The following is a 13,611-nucleotide window of genomic DNA, read 5'->3' on the forward strand; positions in this document are numbered from 1 at the left end:
TATTTAACGCATTTAACGCATGTGCAGAATGGCCCGCCCCATACGTGCCACCAGTGGCAGCGCCAGGGTATGGCTGGGGTAGGCTACACCCATACCAAGAAATGGCTTAGCCCCACCATGAAAAATGATGTTAAAGGAAGCAAAATAAAGTCTGCCAACTAGCACGGAGTAAATTGCACAGACAGCAGTTAGTAAGATTGATTTCAGTAGCCACGGTTTTGAAAACTTTTGTCACGTAGTGATCGTCTTCTCAATAGAACATCTTTGATAACGGCGTGGTGTTGTTGCAGGAAGTCCCGACGGAGAATACTTTTGCTGTAGTACAGGGGTGCACATAACTGGTACGCAGGTTATGTGCGTAATCTCTCTGAAATGCGTACCGTCACTTGTGTCACAAAGCGCATTTGCGTACCGACGTACTTGTGAAGCTTTTCCAGAAGGCGGTTAGATCACCGGACGACAGAGTCGGTCTCCGTGTGCACAGACAGGGCTGCTGTTAACGTCGGTCTGTACAACGGAATTGTGCCAAAACTACGCCAACCGGCTCGTGGAGGGAGACTCCCCCCCCCTTCACTGGAGAACTGCGCTAAAACAGCTGATCACAACGTTCACACTCTGTGGTCACGAAGTACTCCACTAGCCCCCCCCCCCCCGTCGACTTTCCTGAAGTACTCCCCCGTTGATAGAAATCAACACGTAATGAATTAAGACCCCACGGTTTGATGATTGATAGGTGTGTGGGTTGTCTTTCATTTTGACACGCAGAAAAATGTTATAATAAACATAGATACTGTATGTTAAATGGATATATCCGCCTTCTTTCATTTATCTTTCCATTCCCACAACAATATACATAAATAAATGGCATATTTTGGACATAGTTCGAATGGTGATTAATCTGATTAATTAACTTTTAAGCTGTGATTAATCTGATTAAAAATGTTAATCGTTTGACAGCCCTAGTTTCTATATGTCTCTAGTTATTGTGCTTTTTAACTTGTTTTTAATTATTCTTTTATCAATGTACTCCTATTGTATTATTTTATATTTGTTCCCATTACAGTCAACTGTTTTAAATGTGCTGTCTGTGTGTGTGTGTGTGTGTGTGTGTGTGTGTGTGTGTGTGTGTGTGTGTCTCACCTCAGCCAGGCGGGAGAACTTCCTCTCCGGTATGATTGGTCGTCTCCACAGGTTGTTGATGCTGATGTCGTGGGGCGGCGTGGACATGGGGGCCTCCAGGTTATCGTCGTAGCTGAGGGCTCGTCGGGTCATCCCGATGGGAAGCCTCATCGCGCCCATCCCGGGGCCCTCGATGGCTGCGGACACAAACAACAACAACAAGTCAACAAATGCTTTTATCTTCTCTTTCTGTTGCAGAGAGTGCGTCACTGTGATGCAGAGCGAGGCAGAAAACAACTGAAATCAATGCATTGGAACGAGGACAGTCATTAACTTCCAACGCACCCTTCAGCTGCATGCTGTTAGGTGAGTGGGAGAATACTGTATGTCCACAGCACACAGGGAGTGACGTGCAGAAGGGATGGTGTGCTTTTATTGGCTAATCGTTAAAAGTTATTTTTGTAGTGGTTTATTAAAAGAAATAGACTCTGTGCTAAGAAAAGGTTAATGATACTTGCACGCTTTGCTCCATGACATAATCTAAAAAGAAGCTTTGATTTTTTTGTTAAAGATTAAATAGCCTAAAGTAAAAGGATAACGTTAAGTTAGCAAAGTTCATCATGGTCACATGACGCCATCAAGGTCATTTCCCTTTGCTAAGACCAAAATACACTGCTGTTTTCAACCAGTGAGAGCAGGGCACATAATAAACACCAAACACTGGTAACATATGCAAATGGGAGGAAGAGTTGCATCCCTTACCAGCTTTAAAAAACATTGGTAATTTATTGATGGGCTGGAGAAATGTTATCTGTTGTGCGTGTTCTTCCAAAATAAATCTCACCTGGTATGTCCCTCGAGCCAGACATGATTTCAGTAACGAGGAATAAGATCAACCGGGAGAGGATCTGAAAAAGAAAGATACAGAGATGTCTATTATTATTGTTAATAAACATTTATATTAGGGCTGTCAAGTTAACGCCACTATTTATTTTAACGCGATTAACGCATGTGTATTGTTTGTCCTCGGCCGCCCCGTAGTTTCAGAGCGCATCGAGTTTAAAATACCATCTACAAGCTGATGCTCACAGCCCCGCTCCTGCCGCCCGCTTGCGGCAGACCACACTTCCACGCTCACCGGGTTCTATAGGACTTCACTTGCTAGTGGAGCCTCGCAGATGGGGGTGCTGCAACCCCCTCAGCATCCCCCCCTTCCCGCGTCCATTCGCGATGTCTCGCTGACCCCACACAGCAAGCAGGAAATGAACCCAGATCACACTGTCCGCTCCTCGCAGCAGCGAGCCCTGCGACGTCCCGCCAACACGGCCCCCAGACCCCACGCAGCATTCTCATCTGTTTGTCCTTACTGGGGTCATTTCCTGGTTGCTAACAAACGCCATTGCAACACATAATCACTGATGTTCTGCTGTAACGGTGGTGGACTCATCAGAACAGAGTGGGCGAGCTGACCAATCAGAGCACAGTGGGCTCACAGGGGGGGGGCAGGAGCTCCAACAAGCCGTGTGGGACAGAGAGTGAATACACATACTATACAGAGAAGCTGTTTGAGGAACCAATGTGAGTTTGGAACATTGCACAATTAAATCTATTCTAGTCGACCTGAACAATGGAAACATGATCATAGAAATGGCCATGACATATTTATATATTCATTTGACAGGGACAATGCACATTGATTAACATTTCTGTAAATGCGCCAGAGTTAGCCAACAGGCTATTTTTCATCTGCAGTCTCTGGACAGATGTTGAAAGTCATCCTAAAAACAATAATGTCACTTCAAATGACAGGTAAATACAATCAGTAAATCAACATTCAACATAGATGCTTATATTATAATAAAAGCATATATAAAAACAAAAATAGATATTCACAAAGCAGACAGATAGCAACAGGTCAAGGTACATGTGCACACAGAGCGTTGTAATGTACAGATTGTGTCAGTGTTGACAGAGCTGACTTTCCACTAACCATGTTTTTAAGTTAGATTTAAATAAACTGCAGGTGTTTTGTTCTCTAATCGTTACTGGGATTGAGTTCCACTGTTGTGCAGCTTTAAAAGAAAAAGAAGATTGGCTGAATGAACTCTCCCTTAATGGAACAACGCAGTCTCCTCTTGCTGCAGCTCTTGTTGACCTAGTTACAGGTGTGGTGATAACATGTCTGAGCGGAGGTGAGGTAAGGCTGTGTATTATTTTGTACACGAGGCAAGCATTTGAATATCTAATTACATTTTCCCAGCTCAACAACTTATATTTTGTGAGTATTGGGCAATGATGAGAATAAACTGACTTCTTATCTAATATTTTAAGTGTTTGTTTGTATAATGATTCCAGGGGTTTAAGAGTGGTTGTACGGCATGTGAGCGGGCTGTTAAGCAGTAGGTGATATGAGATAGAACCATAGAGTGCATCTCTGTTGACAGAGGCGGCTTTAAGTAAAGGATTTAAATACTCTACCTTTATGAATGTGTAACGTTAGACCGACTGGTAGAGTACAAAGATTTAACTCAAGCTTTTGTTTTATGTGACTTTCATGAATAAAAAAAAGTGATATTCTTAACACAAATTCTATTTATATAGCATCCAGCATTTACTTGGTCACTTACAACATTCTCTACATTATTTATCTTTTTGTATTTATAGTTGACTTCATCTGCATTACTTGCATTGTTCTGGAAAGGGAGCTCATCCTGTTAGAACCAGCTCACTGCAGGGTTTCTCCAGATGATCACAGGCTGCATTACGTAACCGCTGCTGCGTCAACAGGGAGCCTCACTGACACCTGAGCTTTACTCCAAAACAAAAGCTTACATCAGGTCGTGTTGGGATGATACAGCAGGCCTTGCAGTTTACACATAAACAGGTTGTTTGGGAATTGCATGATGAAGACAAGGCTGGTTGTCAATAGTTGCAATTAAACATTTTTAACGACCCTTTCTAAAAACAGGTACATTTAAATGTAGCAAGTATGTTAACATGAATGTTTTTTTACCATTGTATCACAGAATAAAATTAAAATAAAACACATTCTTCCTTCACTCACTTTAAAAAAGGGACACTATTTGCAAAACTACATTGAAATATTCGGCTTTTAAGGTATTTCAGAAGGGGGGAAATGGCTATATTACTGTCTGGTGGCTTAAAAACCAACATAATATCCCAGTGAATTCTGCAAATCTGAATCACATAATAGCACATTTATTTTCCAGATTATTCAACAGGCTTGTTTGGTGTGAAAGGAAACACACATTTTTCCTTTAACAGGTGTATTTTAACCGATTTTAACTCATGCCGAATTGAAGAACGTCTACTACACACAAGCAAAATGTCTAAAAACAAGGTTTACTAATTAAATACGTCAGCTGAGAGCATATGCATTGTTAAATTGTGTATTTTCCAGGTGTAGTTTGGTGGCAGCACGCCGGGTCGACGGATAGCGGAACCGGTCGGAGCTGGATGAAGGACAAGATGCCCCATCACCTGAGGACTAAAACCGGTTGACAACAGGATGCTCTCAGCGTAGTGTGTCTTGTTTTCACTTACCAGAAGAAAAGGATTCTTCAAAGAAAAGACTGGGGCATCTGTGACCCTGCAATGTCGACTGGACCGCGTTGAAAACAATAGAGAAGTCGGATAGCAGCCATTATTATTTCCGATAACTAAAAAAGCTGCTTCCTTGCTAGATTACGTTGGTTGATCTCGCTGAGTATCGCGAGAGTTGAGTTTGTATGCAAGGCACACGATGATAGATAGATGGAGCAAATATTCTCGTGAAGATCAACATTATTTTACTTTTTTATAATGTGGGATTTTTTTCTTTACCTTATCTGTCAGATTACATGGTTATTCAATTATATATATTTATTTTGTAATTTTAGGACATACATTTGTATTCATAATAGCAGAGACAGAACTGAATAACATTAATGTTTTTATTTTTATTTTATCGGACACATTAAATGGTTATTCCAATGTACATCTTTATTTTGTATTCATATAGCAAGAGAACCACAGGTTAACTGAATAACATACATTAATGTAAATACAATAACATCTAAAATACTTGTTAAAAGAAAGCTGTTGAATATTTCAGAGAATAAAATAAAAACATTCTACAATAAAATATGTTAATCTAAATTAATATAAAAGATCTTTGTAGATTTTAGATTTGGCAGTTCGTGCAGAAATGTGCGCTGTTGTCCAGGGACAGTGCAAAGATTCACTCTCTGATTAATTTAATTGAAGACCAATCTGCTTTAAAGGTCCCATGTTATGGCCATTTCTATGATCATATTTCCATTGTTGAGGTCTACTAGAATAGATTTAAACAGTGCAATTTTCCAAAATCACATTGGTTTCTCATACAGCATCTCTGTATAGTATGTGTATTCACTCTCAGTCCTAAACGGCTTGTTGGAGCTCCTGCCTCCTACACTGAAAATAAAGGTAAATGCACGAGTTACTGTGCAGGAGGCTGTGAGCTGTATCATTAGTGGCTGTCTGTTTCCACCTAGTGGCTGGTTCAGGGTTTTGATTAGATCTTTACCATTGGTCCAGTAGTGCTGGTTGTTGAACTAACTCTTTAATGCTATCTATTTTTAAGCATCATTTTCATATATGGACTGTATTCATCTTCTATCTTATATTTATTGTAGTACTTGCTTTCCTTGAAAATTATATTTATAGGCATTTTCTATTTGATTTGATATAATACGCCTATAATTATACAGTTACCTCACATTATAAACCTCACACAAAATAACACATGCATGAATAAATGTCCTAAAAACAAACAAACAACGCAATCGTAGTTATAGAGGTGGAAGTAGTAGTAGTGGTGGTGTTAGTAGTAGTAGTGGTGGTAGTATTGGTAGTGGTATTAATAGTAGTAGTAGTGGTAGTAGTAGTAGTTGAGGTGGTGGTATTGGTAGTAGTAGTATTAGTAGTGGTAGTAGTAGTAGCATTAGTTGTGCTAGTAATAGTACGTAGCAGTATTAGTATTAGTAGTTGTGGTAGTAGTACAGGGAGCTTTACTTTTTAATTGTTTTATTGTATTTTTTAACTTATTATGTTTATGTCACATAAGTACACTGAGGCAAATTCCTTGTAAAACCCATTTAATAACAACATAAACAACTTTTAATAATCAGGGATCCTCTATGTCTAAATGAACTGACTGTAACTGTTATAAAAGAGATAAATTGCTTACATAATAAAAGTATCCATGTTGACGGTGCAACAGGTGACTTCCTGTCAGCTGAGCCTCCTCCCACCTCCACAGCAGTAGTTTCGGGCAGAGGAGCGGAGCGCCTCCCTCACTTTCTCAGTCTTTCCCTCCACGGAATAACTCCTCCAACCGGACTTTCCTCTCCAGTTTGCCAAGCAGAGGAGGAAGTAAACCCGAGGTAGTTTAACTTTTCCCACCGCTGGAAAAACACGCACAGGGGAACAGCTTGATTCGCCAACTCTTCCAACTTCCAAACTTTCTTTGGTTGTTCTTATTTTTCCTCCCTTTTTCGGTTTTGTGGATCCATCAAGATGTCTGTGCATAACACCCAGAAGACGACGACGACCTACCGGACCGTGAAGGTAGCGGCCTCCTCCCCGGATCCGGTGGTGAGCAACACGGTGATCTCGTCCAGCCCGGTGTCCCCGGTTCCGTCCGGGATGAACGGCTTCGAGACGGTGCGGTACCTGATGCCGATGCAGCAGGGCATGCAGCAGCAGCAGCAGCAGTCCTACATCCCGGTGCAGCAGCAGCAGCAGTCCTACATCCCGGTGCAGCAGCAGCAGCGGTCCTACATCCCGGTGCAGCAGGGCATGGTGCAGCAGGGCATGGTGCAGCAGGGCATGGTGCAGCAGGGCATGCAGCAGCAGTACATCATCATGCAGCAGCCCATGATCCAGCAGCAGCCCATGATCCAGCAGCAGCCCATGATGCAGCAGATGGTTTCCCCGGTATACCTGCAGGGAATGTCCAACCTGAGCGTCAGCAGCCAGGACACCACCGACCACATATACCTGCAGAACAGCAGGCATGAGGTGAGCCCCATGGACAGCTGATTAAAGCCTTTTATTATTGATATTCTGTGTGTTTATAATGCAAAGTTAGGTCTACTATCTCAAAATAACAATAACAACATTATAAAAGTCATTATCTCAGTCAGTTTCTCATTGTTAAGAGATTTTAGGAAAAAATGGTGATACTAAGTCATTAATGTGTGGTACTAAGTTATTATTATGAGATCCTAAGTTATTGTTTCGAAATACTAAGTCATTTTTTGAAATGCAGAGTCCTTATTTGTATGCTTAAGTCATTATTATGTCATACTAAGTCATCAATTTGCAATACTAAGTCAGTATTTTGAGAAATCAAGTCATTATTTATAATACTGAGTCATTATTTTCTAATACTAAGCCATGATTTTGAGATATTAAGTCATTGCTTTGTGCTATTCTATATATTTCTTATATGAAGTCATTATTTTTGAGATTTTAAGATATTATTCTGTGATACTAAGTCATCATTTTGAGTTTCTAAGTCTTTATTTTGCTCTACTACTTAGTCATTATTTTGAGTTGAGTTAGTATCTCAAAATATATGTAATAATACAATTTTGGAGATGAGAACACGTTTATAATTAGCAGAATATTCATCTGGAGTGTGAGAAAGAGTCCACACACCAGGTGCTGATCCCAGTGTGCTGTTACATGTCTGAGATGGTTTATTAGTGTGTCAGTCACAAAGCATTTGAATGCATGATGTAACAGCTGTCAGAAAAAACCTCAGCAGTGTGAGCATGTTTACCACATCACAACGACTTCTGACACTGTGCATCACATTCTTACAGTTAATAGCCAGAGATAAATATGTGAATATAATAAATATATGACCAAGATAATGTTAAGACTTTTGCCACGACCCCAGATGCACATTTTAATACAGAAAGGAGAGAATTAAATGTGTTTATATACAAAATGATTGATTAAAAGTATAAATCTGATTAAGTCATGATGAATATAATTGTTAGTTGTGGGCCTAATGCTGTCCCTGTTAGGGAAATAATTATCATAGACGCCAAGATGTGACATACAGGACAAACCTTGACGTCTGTTTACCTCCTTTAAGGACACAGGCTGCTTCAGCCAATAATGTTATTGTTCCCATTCTGTGACCGGTCAATACTGGGTCACAGATGGTCTGTATTGTGGGTACACTGGGACACTTCCTTCTCTGGTGTCTGAGGACTCCAGGGCATGACATATGCAAGGCCATAAGTGGCGGAAGCTGGTAACTTAGTGTGCCCAAACTATCTAAAGCTATCTTATCAAAACATGTTGATGACTCTCTGTGGAACCAGTTAAATGGGCTAGCAAGAGACAGGCTCTCCAGAATTGACGTGGCAACCCACCCGTGCAGTCTCACCGTGACTGCCGTGACTTGTGATGTGAATACTCTGGCCAGAAACTCCAAATAAATCACAGTGGTTTGACATCAAAGCTCCGACTCTTCCCGTGTCTCCTTCCTGAGTCGGTGACTCCACTGCATTACTACACAGAAGTTTCCTCTACAGTCCCCATGCCTTTCATTTCAACTGCTGTCAATTAAATGCTACAATGCCAAAAAGTATTCTTAATAAAAAGAGAAACACAACATCTTTCACAGTTAGGAATATTAATTTAACATTTGACAAAGGGCCGTTTGTAACTTTAAGACTATATAAAAATACATATATAAATATAAAATAATGTATTATATTACATTATTGGCTCTGCATTGAATTATTATCGGATAGGGTAATAACTTCATAATTAACTACGTCTGAAAGCAGAAGTCTAGGGCCAATAATTGCAAGTCTCTTCAAGGAGAATGTCACAAAATGATTTAAACAGAAAAGCCAAATTCTGGAAAAAAAGGCACAATAAAAAAAAAGGTGACATTTTGAAAAATTCTATGAAAAAAGGCATATTTGAGATGCATTGTGCTCCATGTATGGGCTCCTGTAAAGCGGCACGTAACCGTATAATTAATAATTATATTCTTTGCAAGCTCTTACATAAAATGAAGTCGCGGGTCGGATTTGGCCCCCGGGCCTTGAGTTGTATTCATTGATTACTCATCACTCGAGTCTCGCCCTGTCTGATAAAACATATTTTCCTGAATGCCGTGCCCTTCTCCCTCGGGAGGATTTACAGTTGACAACATCCAAATGATATCTTCCTCTGTGATTACAAATATTCCTTCCACTACTGCTTTAGTTTAATCTCTCTCCAGTATCGAGTGCAGCAGCATGTCAGGTCCAGCTAGATTTCCCTTTTGCCTGCTTCTTGTCTTGATGTAGTTCAGGTTTTGCAGTTTGGGTAATTGCGAGCTAAATGCTAAATGACGTGTTTGATAGAGACGTTGTGCCACACCTGGTCTGACTCTGCTAAAATGGCACTCCCTCACATTTGAAGAAAAACACATATTTCTACCTGACACCACAGCTGAAATAAACTGCTTAACTTTCACTTCATTTGTCTTTTTACATTTTCAGGGCACCCACAACTGATTAATTTAGTCTCTAATCTCACTTTTTAAAAGTATTCCATGCCCTGCAGGATTTCTTCATTCTGATTGGCTGGAGAGTAATGGCTGCAACTAACAATAACATTTCTTATTTAATTGGTTAGTTGCTCTATAAAATGTAGAAACATGTCCATCCCAGTTGTCAGCTCAAAATGCAAAGATATTCACTTTAATAGGATTTGACCCACATATTTGAGAGGTTGAAGTACACCATTTTTGGACATTTTTGTATGAAAAAGAGTACTACAAGAGTACTTAGACATAGTTTAGATTATTTAGTTTTGAATGTAGTAGTAACTAATGTGGTTAGTTGCGACTGAATCAAGATGTATCTGTCTACTAATATTAATTGTGTGGAATGTGTGTGTCATAGGCAAACCTTTTTTATTGATTTGCTCTAGCTTCAACAAAGTGGACTGAAGTGTTTTTATTTTCTGTTGGAAACTGACAATCTCTTATTTTTCTCCCCTTTCTGTTATTTCAGAGCATCAGTGGGATGTCTTCATCAGTGTTCAGTGTTGAGGAGGAGGCAAGTACACACAAACAAATACGTTTTTTACTTCCGTGCAATTTACATGTATTGCAAGCTGGTGATTTATAATAATAATAATGGGTTCCATTTATAAAGCACTTCATATTTGATTTCAAATCCCAAAGTGCTACAAGTAGTGAGCATGAACAGTATAAAAAACATTACACAACAAGGTAGAATTAATAAAAAGCAATACAAAAAAAAATAAAAGGGTGATAAAAAGGTCTAGGCAAAGGCTCTTTTGAAGAGATGGGTTTTGAGGCCTTTTTTAAAAGCCTTCACGGTCTGTGGTGCTCTCATTTGGTCGGGGAGAGCATTCCACAGACTGGGAGCAGCCGAGCAGAAGGCCCGGTCTCCCATAGTACGGAGCTTAGTCCTGGGGGGTTTGAGGAAGTTGGAGTTGCTAGAGCTGGTGGTCCGCAAGGAGGTATGGGGGGTGAGGAGTTCCTTGAGGTAGGGAGGGGCAGTTCCATGGACACACTGGTGGGTGAGGACGGAGACCTTGAATTCGTTCCTCAGTTCCACGGGTAGCCAGTGTAGTGCTTTAAGGATGGGGGTGATGTGATCATATTTGCGCACCCTCATCAGGATCCTAGCAGCGCTGTTCTGAATGTACTGGAGCTTCTGGATTTGTGGTGACAACAATTTCAGGAAACCACAGTGTTCAAGTTCTTCATTTCTTTTGGTCGAATCAAAGCTGGCATTGTGGTTCGTTCCAACCCTCCTAATGAGTCATAGTCTGAAGTACAACCCTTCTGTAGTACACGAAGAAGGTGTGGAAATATCGTTACTCTTGAGTAATTGAGCAATATAATGTTTTGTAATTGTGGATCGGTTTTAAGAATACATAAAATACATATCACTTTTCCATTTCACTAACAAAAACAACTTACTGGGGCATACGTTATTTTCAAATGTCAAGGATCCATGTTGGGAAACAAGAATACTTAGAACAAATGAACAGCTTCTTAAATTATAGTATTAATCTCTCGGATATCTTACAACATATTTCAACACTGGTCCCTTATCAAACACTTCCCATCCTTCTGCATTTTTTAATCTAAGCTTTTCCAAATAGAGTATCTCTCATACTGTATAGCCACTATGACCTCAAATTAGATTGAAGAAATTGCAATACGTAGAATCGTAACGCCTGCATGGAATCGCACATTTCTTGCTTTTACACATCCGTTAAAAATAGAAACTCAAATAAGTTAGATAAACCGAAGTGTGTGTGTGTAAAAGTCCATATGCTGGTTCATTGGAAACACACCCATCAGAATGAAACCTCAGCATGGGAACAGGTGGCTGTGTGAACGTGCATTAGTACTATATATTTATTTATTTTGTAAATCCTCTCCTTTCAGCCAAGGGCGAGTCACTGCTCTTACATGCTCCAGTCTCTGTGAGCAGTCTACGCCCTGCCTCCATGTTCACATTCTTACAACGGCACTTTGTTCATAATCACAGCCGCGTCAACTGTCGCAACACTGACAAACCATGCAGGGTGGGTGTTTTAGCTGGGTGTGTTCCAGCCTTTTTCTGTGGCTGCCTGCATTCCTGTAGTTTAAACCTGCGGCGTCATGTATAAATGGCCGCTGTCAAAACAGGGAGGTGACCTGTTTGAAGCGGCTGTGCTTTGAAGACTTTTTGTCCTGGCATCAAAGTCACAAACATTTTTTCAAAGTAAGTTATTTTGGCAGCGTAGTTGTCACCTTAAGGCTGGAACTAATAAATATTATGATGATCTATAAACGTCTTGGCTTTAATTACATTACATGTCACTTGTTGTTAGACGCTTTTATCCAAAGCGACTTACATACTCAATACTGTGGGCAATCCCCACAGGAGCAATTTGGGGTGAAGTGTCTCAGGGACACAACGACATGCTGACTGCAGTGGGGTTTGAACCTGTGACCCCCTGATCCCCAACACCAACGCACAACCCACTGCACCACACGCCTCCAGAGTTACGCCTGAACAGGGACGTGTTAATTGTTGAGTGTTTCAATGTTGGAATATAAATGAAAAAAAGCTGTGCAAGATCATTGATGTTTTACAGCGTTGGCATTGTTGAGTTCTGCTCTATATTGTCCTTCGAAAGTGATTTTTTAAGTTTAAAAAACAATACATTTGTTCTTCCTTTGACTATTGTTCAACCCTCCACCATAGTTTCATGAAGACCTCAGTAGTTCTGTAATCCTGCTGACAAACAAACCAATAAACCAAAAAAAATACCGTCTTGGTCGAGGTTACACAAAGATTTTAAGACATTTAAAACAATCAACAATGAACTCTGTACACAGGTCCATAATAACACTGCAACAAATTAGAATAAAGACAAAACAAATTGCTAGACTCTGCAACGGTAAAAAGATAATTGGAACCTGTCGCACCTTATTTTAAGTCAACGTATCTTCCCAAATTATTGGGTAATAATTGTTCGTTTTCTGTAGTAATTTTTTCGTTACAACTATTAATGAGTCTTTCTTTTGTTGTTGTATGAGGACACACACTGTGACGTTTGGTCCACACCTCTTTAAGAGGGAGTGTCTCAGCCTTTGATTTATGACATTCATCTTTATTCATATGTTAACTTGTGATTCATTTAATAATTTTGTGTAAATCAGAATCCTGAGAGCCAGGTTTAATTCAGTTTGACACTTTTATCTATAGAAACTCCTTGAGTAGCAATGAGAAGTTTTTGTTCTCACAAATTAGTTTGTAATAAAAGTGTGTGTGTGTGTGTTGCCTAGCATTACTATACTTGTGGGGACCTAAATCTGTTTACACAGTCACGTGTGGGGACTCACCTCCCTTATGGGGACAAAATGGAGGTCCCCATAAGGGGAATCATTACTTTTAGGGTGAAGACTTGGTTAGGTTAAGGGTTAGGGTTAGGCATGTCTTGGTTATGGTTAAGGTTAGGATAAGTCTCCAGGAAATGCATGTAAGTCAATGTAATGTCCTCTGAAGTGATGTGTGTGTGTGTGTGTGTGTGTGTGTGTGTGTGTGTGTGTGTGTGTGTGGTGAAGAAGACTCAAAAGTTGTTAAATGTTGGGGACGCTCCTTACAAAGTCAGGAGATGCAAGGAAATAAAAGGTGTCAGAATATGAAGTATAATTAAAAGACAGCTAATTTATTTCCATGTGAGAATTGAAACGGTATATATTAATCAAGAGCCTGAGAAAGAATTCATGTTATGTTACACGCCCTGCGAGAAAACCACTAATCGTTTTGGAGATCTTCCTCTTGGTTGACTGACATACTGTATACTGCATGTTGTCGTTGCTTTTGACAACAGTGACTCAAAAATATGTTGCCAAAACATGATGTATTCACAATGAGGTAGAAGGTGTGGTAAACTAAC

General features: G+C 40.1%; 2 protein-coding genes across 2 annotated transcripts in view; one reads left to right on the plus strand and one right to left on the minus strand.

The window, feature by feature from the left end:
- Positions 1–1,140: 1,140 nt before the first annotated feature.
- LOC117536047 (putative monooxygenase p33MONOX) lies at positions 1,141–4,837 on the minus strand (the record flags this gene model as incomplete). The annotated part of the gene is given in 3 exon segments (XM_034200771.1): positions 1,141–1,316; positions 1,964–2,027; positions 4,684–4,837. Coding segments are annotated over 2 exon segments (201 nt in total), but the record flags the coding sequence as incomplete, so codon positions are not given.
- A 1,567-nt stretch (positions 4,838–6,404) lies between these two features.
- Positions 6,405–13,611, plus strand: part of pof1b (POF1B actin binding protein) — a 40,816-nt gene continuing 33,609 nt past the window's right edge. The window contains exons 1-2 of the mRNA XM_034200770.1: positions 6,405–7,182; positions 10,194–10,238. Coding sequence (XP_034056661.1) covers positions 6,679–7,182; positions 10,194–10,238 — 549 coding nt within the window. The 5' untranslated portion in view covers positions 6,405–6,678. The remainder of the gene's footprint in view (positions 7,183–10,193; positions 10,239–13,611) is intronic.

This window comes from Gymnodraco acuticeps, unplaced genomic scaffold (genome assembly GCF_902827175.1).
Source record: "Gymnodraco acuticeps unplaced genomic scaffold, fGymAcu1.1, whole genome shotgun sequence".
NCBI classification, from domain to species: Eukaryota; Metazoa; Chordata; class Actinopteri; order Perciformes; family Bathydraconidae; genus Gymnodraco; species Gymnodraco acuticeps.